At 44.3% G+C, this 18,018-nt stretch overlaps 1 protein-coding gene across 2 annotated transcripts in view; it reads left to right on the plus strand.

Moving 5' to 3' along the window:
• The window catches only part of RALGPS1 (Ral GEF with PH domain and SH3 binding motif 1), a 1,336,836-nt gene that overhangs the window by 1,262,605 nt on the left and 56,213 nt on the right, over positions 1-18,018 (plus strand). For both annotated transcript variants that reach the window (XM_069241780.1, XM_069241778.1), the window contains exon 15: positions 15,323-15,374. In XM_069241780.1, the coding sequence (XP_069097881.1) occupies positions 15,323-15,374 (52 nt within the window). The remainder of the gene's footprint in view (positions 1-15,322; positions 15,375-18,018) is intronic.

Consider the following 18,018-nt stretch of genomic DNA (forward strand, 5'->3'; position numbering starts at 1 on the left):
TCAGTGCCCGAACACGAACAGTGGATCAATGCACTTAACAAGTACTTTCATTCATTCATTCATTCATTCATTCATTCGGTGTGTTCAAGTTGGAGCAGAATGCACTGCAGCTCGAGTGCATCAACAGCTATAGGGAAGTGTACATGGTTCATGCTTCCACAAGTTTGCTTTACTGTACTTGTTGGCATGTTTCGATGCTGGGCAGATGGAGGCTGCTAAACCCCTTCGAGTGTCTGGACTCTGAACCCTAAACAGCGTCAATAATGGTCTTACTCCAATTGGCATAGTTGACCTCTAGCTAAGGCGACAGTACCAGTGGCCCGAGCTCCAGGGGGGCCCTCAGCACTGCAGCACGGGCACAAGCCGCAGGCCCCTGACTGGGTCCAGGGCCCCCTCCTGATACTTTGCAGGGGGGGGGCCTCAAGTTGTGTTACGCCACTGCACAGTACCGTGTGACGGAGATACATAAGGCAGATATCACATGTGAGCTGCTGGGTCCATTTACACCACCTACATGAGGGCCTTAGACAGTAAGGACCTGTACTGCCTTGGCAGCCATGAACTGCTCTCAGCCTAAAGATGCAGCCAGCACGTCAGAGGGAACTGTTATGACACGTCGAAAAGCCTAAATTTAACAATTACATTGAAATTTAAATATAACAGTAGCTAAGCAATAAAATAGAGGGAGTACTGCAAAAGATGCATGAACTCAAGTGTTGAAACTTGTTTGGGATAAGTTTAAGTCCCTTAACCACTGGTTAGCCAATTACAATTACCAAGATACAAAAGCCCCCGGCACCAGAGCCTTCAGAATACAGGTGGACTTAGAGAAGAAGGGCCTGCTGCCTGTGTCTGACTGTGGAAAGCACAGAGGGCTGGATCCTGCCTCCCCTGGTACCCAAGATTTCAGAGCGCTTCTTAAGGTACGGAGCGAATGGCCTCCTGTGGTCCAGCCCGCCAACTTTCCCAGGTCCATGTGTGAGGTGCTGCTCTAGCCCGAGATGTTTATTGGAATTATGGGACTTGTTGTCTTGTTGATCCCATTATAAAACATGACTTCAAGTTCCAGAATTCAAAACCTGGACTGCAGCAGCACATCGCGCATGGACCTGGGAAACTTGGCCGCTAAGGTGGTCGCAATGGATAAGAATGGAATCCTTCCAGAAGAACCAGTTTACCCGTGGGCTGGCTGTGCTAGGGCCACGATTAAGGAGGAGTACTCAAGCTTGTTTCCCACTGCTGGCTGTGCCCTGATATGTCCTAGAGGCTGCCTTTTGCAGTTTTTGAGCTTTGGAAGCGACCAGGGGAATGGAGTTCTGCTCAGACAGGAAGGGTCTTGAATATCCTTGGGCTCCAAAGGATCAGGAGGAAGTGGCATCACCACTGGACCAAGACAAAACCCTAGTAGGCAAGAGTTTCTGATTCTTCCTGCTCAGAGCTTCAAACTGCAGCAAACTTTGAAGCTTCAGAAGATCCAAAACCTTGGAGCTCTGCCACACTGTCTCATCCCACTGGAGGATTCTGAGCTCAGAAAAAAGTGACGAAATCCAATGGATGAATGGGTGAAAGCATCAAAGCAACTCCATATTACATCACAGAACTTAGCTGCTTTGGTTTTCAAGTCTGCCCCATGCAAAGCTTTTAGCGCCAAAACCCTAGGCTTCAGTGAGACCCCAGAAAGACAATATCCAGCCTAGTGGAGGTGCTAAGTGTGAAGGGAAAACTGTTGACCGTCTTGTACCAGTTCCTGTGATCGATTGCAGCGTGTCTAAAAGAGGGCCTAGAACCCAGTCCATAGACTAACATTTGTTTATTTTTGCTTTTTGATAGTTAAACATAAAAGGAACGAGAACTCTGTATCCCTTTATCCATTTTCCTCCTATTTTACATATTACATCCTCTTTTTGTTTGGTCGCCTCATTTTCCTGAATGGTTTCTTGATTCTAATATAGTTTGCTCTTTCTGAAATACTTAGCCTACATTTCTCTGAGGAAAGGCCTGTCCCCTTGTGCCTTAGCTTCTCACTGAATCTGTATTTACCTAGCAAGGCACTGAATTACTAACTTTGTGGGGGATCATACCTTGAGGCTCCTTCTAGCTGATAAGTAAGGCTTCCAGGTTTCCATTTTTACTGATTTCTACGGATAAATACAGACAGAAAGCAATCTATTTCCTGTCTGTATTTACTTTTAAAAGTGGAAAAATGCAGAAAACTTGAGTTTTTTATGAGTGACACTCCTTGTTGTCCTTCATGAATTTCAGACCAACTGCTAAGCAGACAGACAGCATGGGGAGTTAAAAACTGGATGAGATTCCCTTAAGTACAGGCATATGTTAACATATATTTGTATAATGCTAATAGTTACCTGCTAGTGTAGTGACTTATTATATTTGACCGCTTAACTTCCTAAAACGCAACAGGCATCAAACTATGAATGCATGTTTATCAGTTAAATGAATGTGGAAATATACCATTTTACAACTCCATTTATTCTCAAAACATAAAATAAATATGGATAAATACCAATAAAATAGCCAAAAAATAAATATGGATAAATACAGACGGAAATGTTAAAACAATAAATACCATAAACCGGGAGGCCTACTGATAAGCCAAGACTGAAAACAATCTGAAGTTTACCTGTCTCCACACCTATGGCCAGATGTTGCCTAACAAGTTCCTTAGTTGCTTGGTACAACCGATCAAGAACCCGTATAGCATCCCGCCTGTGGCTTGTCAATCACTGGGGCTCCTGTTGGCACTGGTGTTGGATAAAAAGGCCTGTCATGTGCTGTGGTCCATGCCTGGCGTGTATAGGACATTTGCAGGCAGCTTACACCTTTACAGCAAGGGAATAAACAGACTGAAGAACTACTGCTGTTCTCCTGCGTCCAGCTGTTTCAGTGCCTGACCAATGCCAAGAGAAGTCCATACAGCAATGGTTCCCCCACCGAAAATCCAATGGCCTTCTTGGCTGCCTATGCACAGGTACCAAAGCATTACCTGAATATGCCCTTCATTGGGCTAATGGCTCAATCGTTTATGCATTCCTGGTGCACAGAAGCATCATTTTGATGGTGTCCATGCTGTCAGTGCTGGCCAGCTTTTCCCTACTAGTGAACTAGAAAAGTGACCATGGTGAAGATACAGCAAGAAGATCTAAATAAACACTGACATAATTGCAAGGATCCATTGTCCAACCGGTGACTAATTTAATGCAGCCTGTAAGCCAACATCAAGAGTACCAGGACAGTTCCAAAGTTGATAGATGAACTTCTGTTGGCATCTGTATTTTTTACACAATCAAATCCGCCATAAATACTAATTTTGCTGGTAGATGTATGCATTTTGATGCTTTGATTCTATTTTTACACTTGCACACTATTTTACAACAGTATCCCAAATACTACGTTTTTCAGTAGGACAAATAAAATGTGACTACTTGCTTACAAAAAATGTTGTGAGAAAATTGTTTTTTTGGGATCATGATTATATATATAGATCTATGTTCTTGTTACCTGTGAGGTGCTGTGTTTGCCGTGTTAATCCAGGGTACACAACTTTGCCTTCAGGAGCTTGTATTCCAATTTTTAGAAGGGAAATTGAAAATTGCGAATACTTTATCCTTGCCGGGCACAACATATCACCTTACCCAGGACAACCTGAATGTCCTTCCATTCTAACATGGCAGCCTAGTGAACGTGCCAGTGTACATTCTTTGAGTCCATTAAGGTGTGATTTGTCCTGCTTTTTGGTCTTGTTAACAATGTTTGGTCCTCTGTTTTGATCTTGGCAGTAGTTGTCCTCTTCTTTTCTACTTATCTCTGACCCTTGCTTTTTTGTGGTGTCCCCCTAGGACAGCAGTCTTCAAACATTTTACTGACGCACCCCCATTCCCAAGTAAAAAAAAAAAAATCATCGGGCCCTCTCTGAATGTTTCACAATTATTATATTAAATTGGCAATGTTTAAATGTGTCTAGACTTATTTAATCATTGCATTTAAATTCTGTTACTGTTTTTTAAAATGCAATCAAATACATGATGCTAAACATACTATTCTGGTCAGGCAGGAAGCCCTTTTATCAGCATAATGCTTCTCTTGGCCAGAGCCTGGCACCCCACTGGGAACATTTGAGGCCCCCTTAGTTTGGGACCCCTGTCCTAGAAGCTATGTTGAACTTGGCCCTTTCTGCAGTGTCACCTCCACACTTTTTGCCTTCACCCCTCCTGTTTTCTGAGCCCGTTTTGTTTACCTTTTTAGGAGTCTTTGCACTTTACCACTGCTAACCACCGCTAAAGTGCTTGTGCTACTGGTGGGCCTTCAGCACTTATTGCCCCATTCACTTAAGTAGCCTTTTAAAACATGTCTCAGACCTGCTGTTGCAGCCTGTGTGCAGTTTTAAACTGCCAATTTGACCTGGCAAAATAAACCTTTTGCGAGGCCTAAACCTCCCTTTATAATACATGTAATTCACCCTTACGGTAGGCCCTAAACAGCTCGCTGGGCAGGGCGCATTGTATTTACAATGTTGGACAGGTACTTTTAAGTTTTACATGTCATGGTATTGAAAAACTCCTAAATTCGGTTTTCACTCCTGTGAGGCCTGCTCTCCCCCATTGGATAACATTGGGTTATCTTATTACATTTAATAAATGCTAACGTTTGATTGGAAGTATGTAGAAATGTCCTGTTTGGACTCAAATGAAATGTAATCTTACATTTTTTTTAATGATAACGTCAGATTTGAGATTACAGTTTTAAAAATGGCACTTTTAGAAAGTTGCCATTTTCCTGCCCTAAACTTCTAGGAGTTTCCAGCTGTTTGGGGCTGTTAATTGCTCCCCCATCAGGAATGCGTCTTGGGCCCCGTCAGTGAACAGTAGCACCTGGATGTAGCTTGGCGAGGGCCATCCTGCCAGAATGGGATGAATGAAGCTGTCCTCTGTCCCACTTATATTTCGAAGGAACTGCCTCAGCACCCTCACAAAGAACTTGACACCAGGCTTATGTCACCCCAGACATCTTGGGACCTGGGCACAGAGGAAGGAAATTCCAGAACTGTCTCTGAGGGGACGGGAAAGCTCCAGATGTTTCTTCCACTTCAAAGTTGACACTAGGTATAAATAATGGACCTTCAGAACCGCTCTTCAGTACACTCCTGCACCTGCAGAATACTACAGTAGGACTGCCTTGTATTCCAGAGTACTTCCCTGCTGCTTGAGGTCAGCCTTATTCTTCAGAGGACTGCCCTGCTGCTTGAATCCTGCCTTGTTCTACAGAGGACTGTCCTGCAGATTGAGGTCTTCTATGCAGCTTAAACGAGACCATCTCCTTGAACTATGAGTGTGACTCCAATAGTCAGTTGGCTGACCTCCCCGTTTAGAGCTAGAGGGACACTATAATCTCCGGACAGCTAATCTGCTGCAACTGGCCCTGCCTGAACCTGCAATTGGACCTTCCAGCACCCTGCTGGCCTTTGCTGGAGTGAGTTCCTAATCTCTGAGCCCAGATCCTGGACCGCTAGTTGGCAACAGCTGAGCTCCCCCTGTGAAATGCCAAAGTGTTGATCTGCGCACACCGAACTTTGACAAGCTAATGTTGCCAGCAGAACTAAACCTGGTCTCTATACCTGGCCCACACTCCATCAGACAGCCTGAACTTGTGACTTTGTCCTGGTCTAGCCTGCCTGATACCCACAATTAGTGCTCTCTTCTTCTTGGCGCTATTTTCACTTAAACACTTAAACTGCATAACTCTTGTTCAACTGATTTCATATTTTTGTCATTTTGGTCTAGTTTCATTTATTACATTTTACACTAGTTTTCTAACCCGGTTTGGGATTTATATTGTGTTGTGTTTTCACTTTATTAGCATCTCTGTGCTGCTTAAATACTTAACACAGTGCTTCTAAATGAAGCCTGACTGCTTTTGTGTGAAGCTAGCAGAGGATTAAGCACAGGTTAATTTAGAGACTTTTGTGGTGCACCCTGACAAGGATTGTGGTTGTTACCTGAGTGGGGATTCTAGCCCCTCAACCAATAACCCTATTCCTCAATAGCTACATGTTCGGTTTGTTGTAGGAATAATTGCTTTTCGTCTGAGACTTACCATGCCAGAGTCAAGGTTCAGGCTGAGGGGGGAGCAGCTGACATTGTCAGCACCTTGCAGTGGGAAACTATCTGCAGTGGGAATAAGCAGTGTGGTCTTTCTGGATCCCATTCATCCTCTGCACAGCATAGATAACAACACTCCCATTTTAATGCCATAAGTGGTAGATCAGCTTTTTCCCTTGTATATCTTCCACTAAAATGCAAGTTTGTGGGGAAGAAACATCTATATATGTCTTTGAATCTTCCTTGTTTTGGGGGCTCCAAAGCACTTCACAGCCCCGAAAGCTGTTCTTCCCTCCTTGGGAGGAGGAGGAGGAGGAGCAGAAGGTAGGGTTGCGCTAGGATGCATAGTGCGCACCTGAAACCTGCAGTTTGGGGCATGCTCTTTCCTCTAAGGGCTGCCAAGCAATTCACAGCCCAGAAAGCTGTTCTGCCCTGTTTGGGAGGAGGAGGAAAAGGAGCGGGGGAGGAGGCAGGTTTGCACTATGGCTTACTGCGCTCACCTGACACACCCTGGATGCACATGGGTGTGGCCCAGGCAAAGACTGTGCCAAGAGAGGGCACGGCTGTGCCCATCGGCAGCAGGGAGAGGCTGGGCTGGGCCACCCCTCTTTGATCTGCCAGCCTACACCATCCTGTCTCTGCATTCTGGGTAAGCAAAAAACAACAAACAATCTCCATCCCGTGCCCAAATATACCACCATCAAGAACTTTCTTGAAGACGCAGTTGGAGTGACCAATAAAGAAACAGTCCTAGCCTCGCGGTGTTTGTCACTGGAAGGGCCCTTTTCGGAAGCACAAACCAATGCTTTTAATGCCGCCTCTCAGTGTCCTTGTCTTTTGAGCACTTTGAATACTACTTCTCACCCGCCTGGTGCCCTCGTGGCTCATACATCCGCCTTTGAGCTCATGGTAAAAGGGAAAAAGCAGCTGTGTCTTTTGTGTGTGCCCATGGATAAGTTGGACAAAGGTGTTGGGACTGAACACTCCTTACTCCCTCTTCCTTTAGATGTGCCATCTTTAATAAGTCAATTCCACCAGACAGTCGGCGATCTTATGATAAACTCCATCGCATTCTATGCCTACCCCACGGCCTGTTCTTAAGAAAAACACCCCATCATCTCTGCTCAACTGAGCATCCCACTAACTGCTCCCCTCACATTGCCATGGTTACTAGCTCAATTGCAGCTATTCCATCTCAACCTCTTGTATTTTTAAATCTCCCTCCAACGGCTTGCCCTTGTACTGATTTCAGATAACTTTCCTGTTTTAAAAGCTAATACAAGTGAAGACTGTGGTCAGTTAATGAACAAGTCTCTCCATTGACTATCTAGGCACAAGGAATTAAATCCATGTAATTCTAACCAGAATAAGTCTGCAAGAAGAGTTTCCTGGGTACCTACATTTTTTAAGGGGATTGTATTGTAATCAATTTTAGAAACCCAATTTATGTTCTTACTTTGCATTTCTTTGGTCAGCCACACGTAACATGCAAAGTCGTATCATTATCTTACCCGTGGCATTATTTATATAAGCTGCCAGGGTTGGCAAAGATGTCTCACTGTTTTTATTATAATAACGGAACACTCAGTGAACATCAAGATCGATTGTCAGTTGGCACTGATATAAGGGACAAAGCACCCCTGCCGTACAATATAAGGATATTGCAAGTCACAGAGAAGTTCTGTAACCATCTAGAGGAACAAGGCTGAAGGCTGACTTCCTTTATAAGGTTATGGAACACCAAGGTGACTTGCAATACCCTTATCATGTACATCAGGGGGTAATTTATCCCATATAATACATGGTCACACCATCACCTTTCCCACAAACCACTTAAATTCTTGGTACATAGCTCTTTCATGTGAAAGAACTAGCATATTTGCCAACATGAAGAATGAAAATAAAACCTCTAGTGAAAAATTAAAAACACATCAAACACCTGCTAGACATTCCTTGCACACAGATTTTAGAAACACTACAAGTCCGATTTTGATTTTTTAATCAAAACGCTTTAGTAGTTTGAAATGTGTAGAAACATGCAGACAGATTCTATCTTTTCTGTATGTAAGTGCAAAAAAATAAACATATTCTCTCTGCTTGTCATTGTAAGCTTTCGAAATAGAGCAGAAGAAAGGAAAGTGATGCTCTTTTTTGCTTTAAACTACTTTAATTGTTAATTTAATTTATGTACTACTAATACAACAATATTTTGTGTGCGAATATTGGGGATCACAGTCCGTTAACTATGTATTTTGTGTCTTCTGTTCGTAATTCCCATTCAACTGCAGTGTATCCAGGCCCTCCATCCACCCAGCATTAGAGTCTGAGCTTAGTTTGGAAACTTGCTTCACAGAAGCATTTTTCATGAATGTATTGAAGTCAAGTCTCTGTATTTTCAGGAGTTCCTAATCGGATACTGTAAGTGCTGTGCAGCTCACGGGATCTTTTATTCATTTGTGTCACTCCAAGGTGTTTGAAAGTTACTCAAGGTATTGGTTCCCTGCTTAGTCTTTCAACATCTCTAGGAGGGAAGTCTATTGAATTGCTATTGGAAATTTACAAACCTTGGTGTGTGTGCCAGTCACTACTCATGGGCTGGGGTTTTGGGATTTGTGAATGTCGCATCTTTACAAGTGGCAGAAAATCTATTTTTAAGGCAGCTTCGCTCCTTGCCTCAATGTACTTTGAACTATTTATGCCATGAGGAATTGGGTAGTTCCTATTTAGAGGGCTTAATTAAAGTTGCTCCGTTACAATTATGGATTTCTATTTGGACAAATCACCTAATCATTTAATTATGAGTGATTGTTTCTCTTGCGAAAGAGTCTTGTAAATTCCCTGATTGTCATTTGTTAGAGAACACTTTATAAAATTAGGAAGGATAATCTTTGGGTGAAGAAAGTTTTCTCTGAACACATGCACTTTGTAATGAAGGAGGTTGAATTAATGAAATCCTCTGTAAGAGAACATGTTCATTTGAAGACTTAGGGCCAGATGTATCAAAGAATTTTGCATTCGCAAACGGTGCGAATTGCAAAATTCGTCCGTTTGCGAATGCAGAATCACCTTTCTGAATGTAAGAAAGGCATTCACAGTGCAATTTTAAGGAATCGCTAAAATAGCGAATCCTTAAAATTGCGACCCCATTTAAAGAATTGCAATTTTCAATTCTCTTGATGCGGCATCGCAAATAAGGAATCCTTATTTGCGATTTCTTAAGCACATGTATGAAGCAATTCCTTAATGTTAATTGGGCATTAAGGAATCGCTATTACCACCAAGTTAAACTCGGTGGTAACCATGTGCAAATTTTAAAAATGCATTTCAAATGCATTTTTAAAATTGACATGTAACGCACACATGCCCTTTTGGCATGTGTGCACCTTACATGTCTTCCAAAATTGTTTTGGGGTGCAGCAGAGGGGGCCTTGGAGTTTGCATATCCCAAGTTGCGAATTCCAGTCATGAATTCGCATTTTAGGAAATGCAAAAAATTCGCAAATATGGGCCGACAGGCTCAATGGTGCGAATGGGGGCCGGTATCGCAATTTGGGATTCGGTAATAGCATTTGCAATTTTTAAGAAATCGCTATTACCCAATCGCAAATATGATACATAGCATTTTGCGACTCAGAAATAGCGATTTCTTAAAAATCGCTATTTCCGAATCGCAAAAGGTTTTTTTGATACATCTGGCCCTTACTTCGGTATGGAGCGTTATTTTAACATGGTACCGGTCCCTCTTTAGGTTTCGATCTGGTACTTTTCGAAGCCTGGTATTTTGTTTGTTAGGTCAATATAGTAAATCTGATATTCTTACTTGTCCTTGCGATAGAGTTTCAAGTCAGTCTCTGTTACATTTTACTTTGTTTTTAAATTTTGTCCAAGTTTTACTAAGCATTTTTTTTGCCTGCACTAAAAATTCATAATTTTAAAAGTTGTAGGGTTGCTTTATGTTTTTTGTGAATGCCTAGTGATAAGAGTGCATGGTTTTCTGAAATTCGTCGTTGGCTATCGCCATTCAATGCTATTTTAATATTGTTACTCTCTGTAGTTTCACTGTTGTTATATGCACTTTTTAGGAGTGTTGTTCAATATTCAAAATAAAACATTTTCACTTTGAGTTTTGGAATCTCCCTTGTAGGTGTTCCTAAATGTGCCCATGCAAGCCTCCATGCTTCTGGCGTCATGGCTCGTGCACTTATCTTTTCCCGTAACAAACCGTGCATTGTAGCATTCAGCTCTGTCGCTGGGTTGCACGCCTGTATTTTTGCATATACGCAATCGACCTTCTGTGGGCCTTCTTCAGGTCTGACTGTAGAGGCGTTCAGTATCATTAATGTCATTGGGGAAACCTACATGCCATTGAGGTGACCGTGATGAAAGTGCTTCCTAAAATAACTTCTTCCAAAGTGAGGTGAGGAGCTGATGTAGGCCATTGCCAAGACAAGGGAACACAAAGTGCCATTGAAATGATGGGAAAAAAAGTCAGCATCTGCCCATTCCAGACAGAAACTGTGTTGGCATCTCATTGTGGCTAAGCTGTGTGCACCATAGCTCAGGCTAGGTGTGGCCTCTACATTGGTGATGATTAATGGAAGTAAAGTGAGACCCCCCTCAGAGGACCCAATGGTTGTGGCTGAACCGACCTGAATCCGCAACCTCGCTTGGCACCGCCTTCTCCCACCAGGCCGATCCGACAGTATGCGCTGAGCTGCCCACGCATGCGTGGAAGGGTCACCGGCTTCTTTCCCACAGCTCTATAGATGCCACGATTTAGTACACATATATGTGACATTTCTGTTTTTGTTGGGCCGCCTATGCGTTGTATTTAAATGCCTCATGTGTGACACCTGGAGTGACACATTACTGGAGGCAGTTGGAAAAAACAATTTTGTAGTTTATGCAGGTCAGAATCAAACCTCATGTAATTCCTTGCATTGCAGCACAAGAACTTCAGTATTTGTACCAGGAATGGCAAAACGTGAAATAGCTGCACTGGAGGGAAAGATCAGAATTAGATTAACAACTCGCACCTAAAAGGGGCAACTAGAGATTGTCCTAGGTCAGGTTTCAGCATATCTTGCCTACTTTTTATGAGTACTTTCATTTTTGGTGACAGAAAAAAAAGATTTCTGTTTGCATGACACGTCATATGGTTTGCACCAAGTTTAATAAAGTTTTGGTTTTTACCCTGTCTGGGACTGCCTCCCTTAGACTTTATTCATCGAAATAATTATAAATATTCCACCTCTACATGTCCAGCCGGGGTCTCATGTACCTTCCATCTGTGGTTTAGAAACTGAGTTTGTGGCGAGGATCTTTTGTGTTTTTTCACAGAGATCTCATGTTCCTCTATGTTCTACAAGGTGCAGGAGTCACATGTTATTCATACTGGGGGGAAGTGGCTGTCCTAGTCCTGCTATTCTAGTTGTTTCTGGTGCTTGTAGTGTGGAAAGAGAAAACCTGAATGGGACAAGTTATTCACGTCTGGAACTGGAAAACCTAAAGAAATCAAGTATTACAAGAAGGGAAATAAAATGTATTAAGTTTATGGAAAGAAACAGCGCCCTCCCCGGTCTCCTAAGGAAGGGTTTCTCATATTACACAGGTAATGAGGCGCCATGATGCTCAGTGAAGCTTTTCAAATCTGTAAGGAACTGCTGTGCATTCCTGCTTGTGGAAATGGAAAGGTGCAGAAGTGGGTGTGAACGCTCTTTATCGCAGCAGCAACCAGCAGGCCTTGGAGGCCAGAACGTTTTATCACTAACCACTACTTGTGCAAGGATTGGGGGTCCTGGCAGGTTCTGGTGGGAATTAAACATAAGAGAAGGTTAGTAAAGCATATATCTTGAAGTCTTGTATTTCAGGTCATCTTATATTCGATAATAAAGACAAGGGAGGCAAAATGAAATAAAACAATTGCCTAGGATAACACTGTTTGCTCATGTGTGGATGCCGGGATTGATCCCATGTTTCCTGGTTCCACTTTGTGCAATTCAGCCTCTAGATTTACAGCCTTGCTTCCCCTACACCCACTTCACGCAACCCCCACCCTCCTCCCAAAAGACCCCCCCTCCTCAGGACCACCACCCAGCGACCCTTAGACACAACCCAGACCAAACTTTTTGGCCCCTGTAGAAATGTCTGTGAGTACCCATGGTGTACATCCTCATACACAAAATGTTTTTAAGATAACGAGGGCTACATGGTGCATGAGTCAGATTTCATCCCTACTGTTAGGCATTAAAGGTTAAGAAAGCCTTGCCCGCCTCATCCTGGACATCCCCCGCCACTGCCACATCACAGGCCATCTGAGAGACCTGCACTGGCTCCCCGTCAACAAGAGAATCACCTTCAAACTCCTCACCCAGGCTCACAAAGCACTGCACAACACCGGACCAGAATACCTCAACAGACGGGACTCCTTCTACACCACGACCTGGCAACTCTGCTCCGCCGACCTCGCAACCATCCCACACATCCACTGAACTACAACCGGCGGCAGATCATTCTCGCACCTCGCCACCAAGGCGTGGAACACTGTTCCCACCCACCTGCGCCAGACCAAAGACCTCCTTACCTTCAGGAGACTTTTCAAGACCTGGTTGTTCGAGCAGTAACAGTACCCCCCCCCCACACCTCAGCGCCTGGAGACCCTCAATTCCTTGATTGATTGATTGATTGATTAAGAATGCTAGGTCTTGAGAAACAAAGGGGCAGATTTACTAAGTTTTCATTCAGTGTAAGAACCAAAGGAACCCAGGACAGCCCAACAGAACCACATCTACTCGGGTATGATGGTGTTGCTCTCTTGCTTGAGATCAAGGTTAGGTTTCATGTTGGAAGGGTGCCTTCCAGCACAAAATGCTATGCTTTGAGAAAATGTAACACTTTACCACTTTGTATGTTTGCTGTATGGGGCAGCATACATGCAAAATTGGAAAGGTTAGGAGAATACAAATCTTTTCTGCAACTTTACACCTTCCTTGAGGAGTTGTATTTTTTGAATGTCAGTCCCTTTTTACCAAAGTTCGTAGATAGGGACTAGCTTCAAAATCCAAGGGTGTGCATGGACCATTCATGTACCACCCAAAACATACCTATTTGATTTAAAGTAGTACACAGTGCTACTTTGTGTTACTATAGTTTTACTGTCCAACCCAATTGAGGATTTCTGCTGGAAAGTAAGCCCCAAAACAGCAATTTGCACCAGGTCTACAATACTTTTATGATACAAACCAGGTACAAATGTTTAGTACACCTGCCCCATAAACATAACACATTGATTTGGATTTGATACTAATAACATTGTATTGCTACCCAAAGAGACCCTTTTTAGCAAACTTTGTATAACGAAAGATTTCGGGTAAAAAACGATAAGTACTGAACCTATCGCTTTCCTTCTGCATGCAGTGCTCTGATGCCAGTTGATAGCTCAATGTGCTATACTGCAAGGATTGTTACTTTTGAACTCCAAGAAACACAAGTATCTCTGTGACAAAAGCAATAACCCACAGAGCTAGCTAGTAATCTGTGGTCTGCACGCCATACATTGTGCTTCAAAGCAGGAATATTAAACTTCTCTGATACTGTGTCATGAACCAAAACTGTGGCTTGACAAATGGCAAATATCTCCCTCAAGTGCATTAACCAGGAGAGTTATCAATGCCACACACACAAAGATCTCTCGGTTCAGCCTGTCATGTAGTGGGCGCCCTCTTGAGCTCGGCGCCCAGTGCGATGGCACCTGTCACATCGCCCTAAAGCCAGCACTTGCGACTGGGTCAGCGGAAGAGGTATTGCTGTTTACCCACTATGTCACTGGAAAGGTGACTGCATTATGAGGCCTAGGGCTTTTCTAAGTGGGTCTCCAGCAGACTTCAAGACTGTGGCCCGATCAGTGGCTCTAAAGCAGGTTGCAGCCCTGCCGATCAGCCACCCAGAAGTATTCATTACCCTATATGCGTTACTCTAACCACTGATGAGTGACACTTGGCATGGCTGCAGCCAACAGCCACCAGACCAGTAGGAAACCTTACCTGGAAGGGGTGTTGAGAATGCTCGCCCGTGAATGGCTTTGAAACACAGATGTGATGCACGCCAAGAGCGGGCCACGTAGCAGAGATCAGCTGACACTCAGTTCCGCTGAGTATGAAGGTAGCGTGCTTGACAAACAATACATATTGCCTGAAGAGCCAGCCGAAGAGACAGAACAAGTCGGTAATGAGGGCAATGATGAGATAAGTCACGAAATCCAAGACACAAACATCCACAAATGCCCAAGGCACACCACATTCTGAGGCAGATGAACAGCACATTGCTAACGCCCCGGGTGTGAACATCAGTGCAGGGGCAGCAGCCTTCCCTCTGGCTGGTACATATGCTCCCAGCAGTACTTCCACACAAGCATCATTGGTGGCCTTTTTGCCATATAGTGAAGTGCCTGACCCTGCTATGGCAGTATACCGGCTCCCAGCAGCACATCCACGTATGCATCATTGGTGGCCTTTTTGCCATATAGTGAAGTGCCTGACCCTGCTATGGCAGTATACCTGCTCCCAGCAATACTTCCACACATGCATCATTGGTGGCCTTTTTGCCATATAGTGAAGTGCCTGACCCTGTTATGGCAATATACCGGCTCCCAGCAGTACTTCCACACATGCATCATTGGTGGCCTTTTTGCCATTTAGTGAAGTGCCTGACTCTGCTATGGCAGTATACCGGTTCCCAGCAGCACATCTGGGACTGGTAGTTATAACTTTTAATATTAGAAGCAGAGCGTGAGGACGCCAGTGGCTGTTGGTTATACAGCCAGAAGCGGTTAGGGGTTTCGCACAGGCTATACGGTGACTATCCCGTTATTTGCAGTTAAGCCAGAATTCTTTGATCCATACAGTTCTTCCGCAAGCTTTACCTTTGAGAAGTCTGGCAGCAAAACTACCCTTACATTATAGTTGCTTGTCCGTAGAGTTTGGGGGGGGAGGCGGAGGAGTACGTCCCTCCTTTGTACAAGCAAACTTCCCTGTTTGCTTGAGTGACAGAGCTCTTCAATTCGTCTTCGATAGCTACTGTCCGTAAATACTTGAATATAGCTTCTCCTATAAACATGTCTCCGACTTCATGGAAAAGCACTGACGGCGGAGAGTTACTGATGGTTCAATTTATATTTTAATTTATTTCTGCCTGTACTTTTTTGACAGGAAGCAGCGAAAGCTCGGAATTCAGTGAGGAAATGACGTCAGCGATGGAAAGGTAAGTTAAAGAAATGTGTCGGTGTTTTCCTTAGAAGATAACACGATGTTTTATTTAGCAGTGACTTAAGCAGGAATTCAGAAATATAAAACTTAAACACAAAATTAAAATGTTGTTATTTCTTTATAAAGAATCACGAATTTAGTAGATGCCCAGTTCTTAAGTGCAATTCTTTTTTTAAATTGAAATTGTCTTATTGTTCAGGGCTCCAGAGCCTGTTAAAGAATGCAACTGATGCCACGTATACCCCACATTCTCAAATTGGTTTTTTTGAAAAATAGAAGTATTTTCCAAATTTGGAACAGCTTTTCTACATACGAATGTCATTAAACAAACTGTTTCTGCAACAACTTGGTGAGTGGGTTCAAGACAGGGGTGTCTAATGTAGCTCCAGCAGCTGCGGGTCCACGCCAGACTTTCATACAAGAAACATTTTCCTGCTGTTAATCTAAACGCACCTCTACACAATCACACCCTCATTAAAGTCTAAGAAAGTACACTTTTAATGGGGAAAGCCTCAAATTTTTCCCCTCAGATTTTAACCATGATCGAGCTGCTGGTTAAAGGGCAGCAAAGGCCACGCTGGTGGTTGAAGGAGGTGAAGACCACAATGGTGGTTGACGGGCGGTGAACACCACAGTGCTGGTTTAAGGGCGGTGAATATTGCACTCGTGGTTGAGGGTGATGAAGACCATGATGGTGGTTGACAGGCGGTGAAGACCACAATGGTGGTTGACGGGCGGTGAACACCACAGTGCTGGTTTAAGGGCGGTGAATATTGCGCTGGTGGTTGAGGGTGATGAAGACCATGATGGTGGTTGACAGGCGGTGAAGACCACGATGGTGGTTAAAGTTGGTGAAGACTACCTTAGTGGTTGAAGGGCGGTGAAGACTGCACTGGTAGTTGAAGGTAGTGAAGACCACGCTGGTGGTTTGAGGGCAGTGAAGATCATGCTGATGGTTGAAGGGCAGTGAAGATTACCTTAGTGGTTGAAGGGCAGTGAAGACCACAATGGTGGTTAAAGGACGGTGAACACCACAATGGTGGTTGAGGGGTGGTATATACCCAGCTGGTGGTTTAAGAGCAGTGAAGACCGCACTGGTGGTTGAAGGTGCTGAAGGCCATTCTGGTGGTTGAAGGTGCTGAAGGCCACGCTGGTGGTTGAAGGTGAAGACCACGATGTTGGCTGAAGGAGGGTGAAGATCACAATGGTGGTTAAAGGGCGGTGAAGACCACGATGGTGGTTGAAGGTCTGTGAAGACCGATCTGGCGGTTGAAGGTGGTGAAGACCATGCTCGTGTTTGAAGGTGGTGAAGACTACCTTAGTGGTTGAAGGGCAGTGAAGACTGCGCTGGTAGTTGAAGGTGGTTAAGACCACGATGGTGGTTGAAGGGCGGCAAAGACCACAATGGTGGTTGAGGGGTGGTACATACCCTGCTGGTGGTTTAAGAGCGCGGAATACCGCACTGGTGGTTGAATGTGCTGAAGGCCACGCTGGTGGTTGAAGGTGTAGACCATGATGTTGGCTGAAGGGCGGTGAAGACCATGATGGTGGTTGAAGGTCCGTGAAGACCGATCTGGTGGTTGAAGGTGGTGGAGACCACGCTCGTGTTTGAAGGTGGTGAAGACTACCTTAGTGAAGACCGCACTGGTGGTTGAATGTGCTGAAGGCCACGCTGGTGGTTGAAGGTGTAGACCACGATGTTGGCTGAAGGACGGTGAAGACCACGATGGTGGTTGTACATCCGTGAAGACCGATCTGGTGGTTGAAGGTGGTGAAGACCACACTCGTGTTTGAAGGTGGTGAAGACTATCTTAGTGGTTGAAGGGCGGTGAAGACCGCACCTGTGGTTGAAGGTGGTGAACACCACTCTGTGGTTTAAGGGCGGTGAAGACTGCGCTGGTGGTTGAAAGGCGGTGAAAACCACACTGAGGGTTTAAGGGTTGTAATGTCCATGTTGGTGGAGGAAGGGCGGTAAAGACTGTACTGTGGTTGAAGGTGGTAAAGACCACCTTAGTGTTTGAAGGGCAGTGAAGACCACATTGTTGGTGTAAGGACAGTGAAGACTGCGCTGGTGGTTGAAGGGCAGTGAAGGCCACGTTGGTAGTTGATGGTGGTGAAGACTACCATAGTGTTTGGATGGCGGTGAAGACCATGCTGATGGTTTAAGGGTGGTTAGAACGGCAGTGTGGTTGAAGGGCAGTGAAGATTGTGCTGGTAGTTTAAGGGTGGTGGAGCCAGTCCTGAAAATGCGACAACAGTGCGTGTAAGAAATGAGAATGCGTGGTGAAACACTCAGTGCTTAACTTAGACCTGTGATTGTCAGTGGAGCCCCTGGGCACTCATTTTTGAAGACCGGCAGTCATTTTTCATCATTAGACTTTGACCCAGAGCAATAGAAGAAAAAGGTAGAAAGGAAGGCTAGTGATTGAATTTATAGAGCGCACAGCTATTCAAGAGTGTCCCAGTGCTAAGGGCTTCACTGGTAAATGCGGTTACAGAACAAAAAGCCATGTTTTAAGCTTTTTCTTAAAGGCAGCCTCCAGCCTTGTTTGACACAAATCAACGGGTAAGGAATTCCAGCAATGTGGACCAACAAAACAAAAAGAGCGACCACCCACTGTATTCTGATGTATCTTAGG

The sequence above is a fragment of the Pleurodeles waltl genome, chromosome 6, assembly GCF_031143425.1.
Source record: "Pleurodeles waltl isolate 20211129_DDA chromosome 6, aPleWal1.hap1.20221129, whole genome shotgun sequence".
Taxonomy (NCBI): domain Eukaryota; kingdom Metazoa; phylum Chordata; class Amphibia; order Caudata; family Salamandridae; genus Pleurodeles; species Pleurodeles waltl.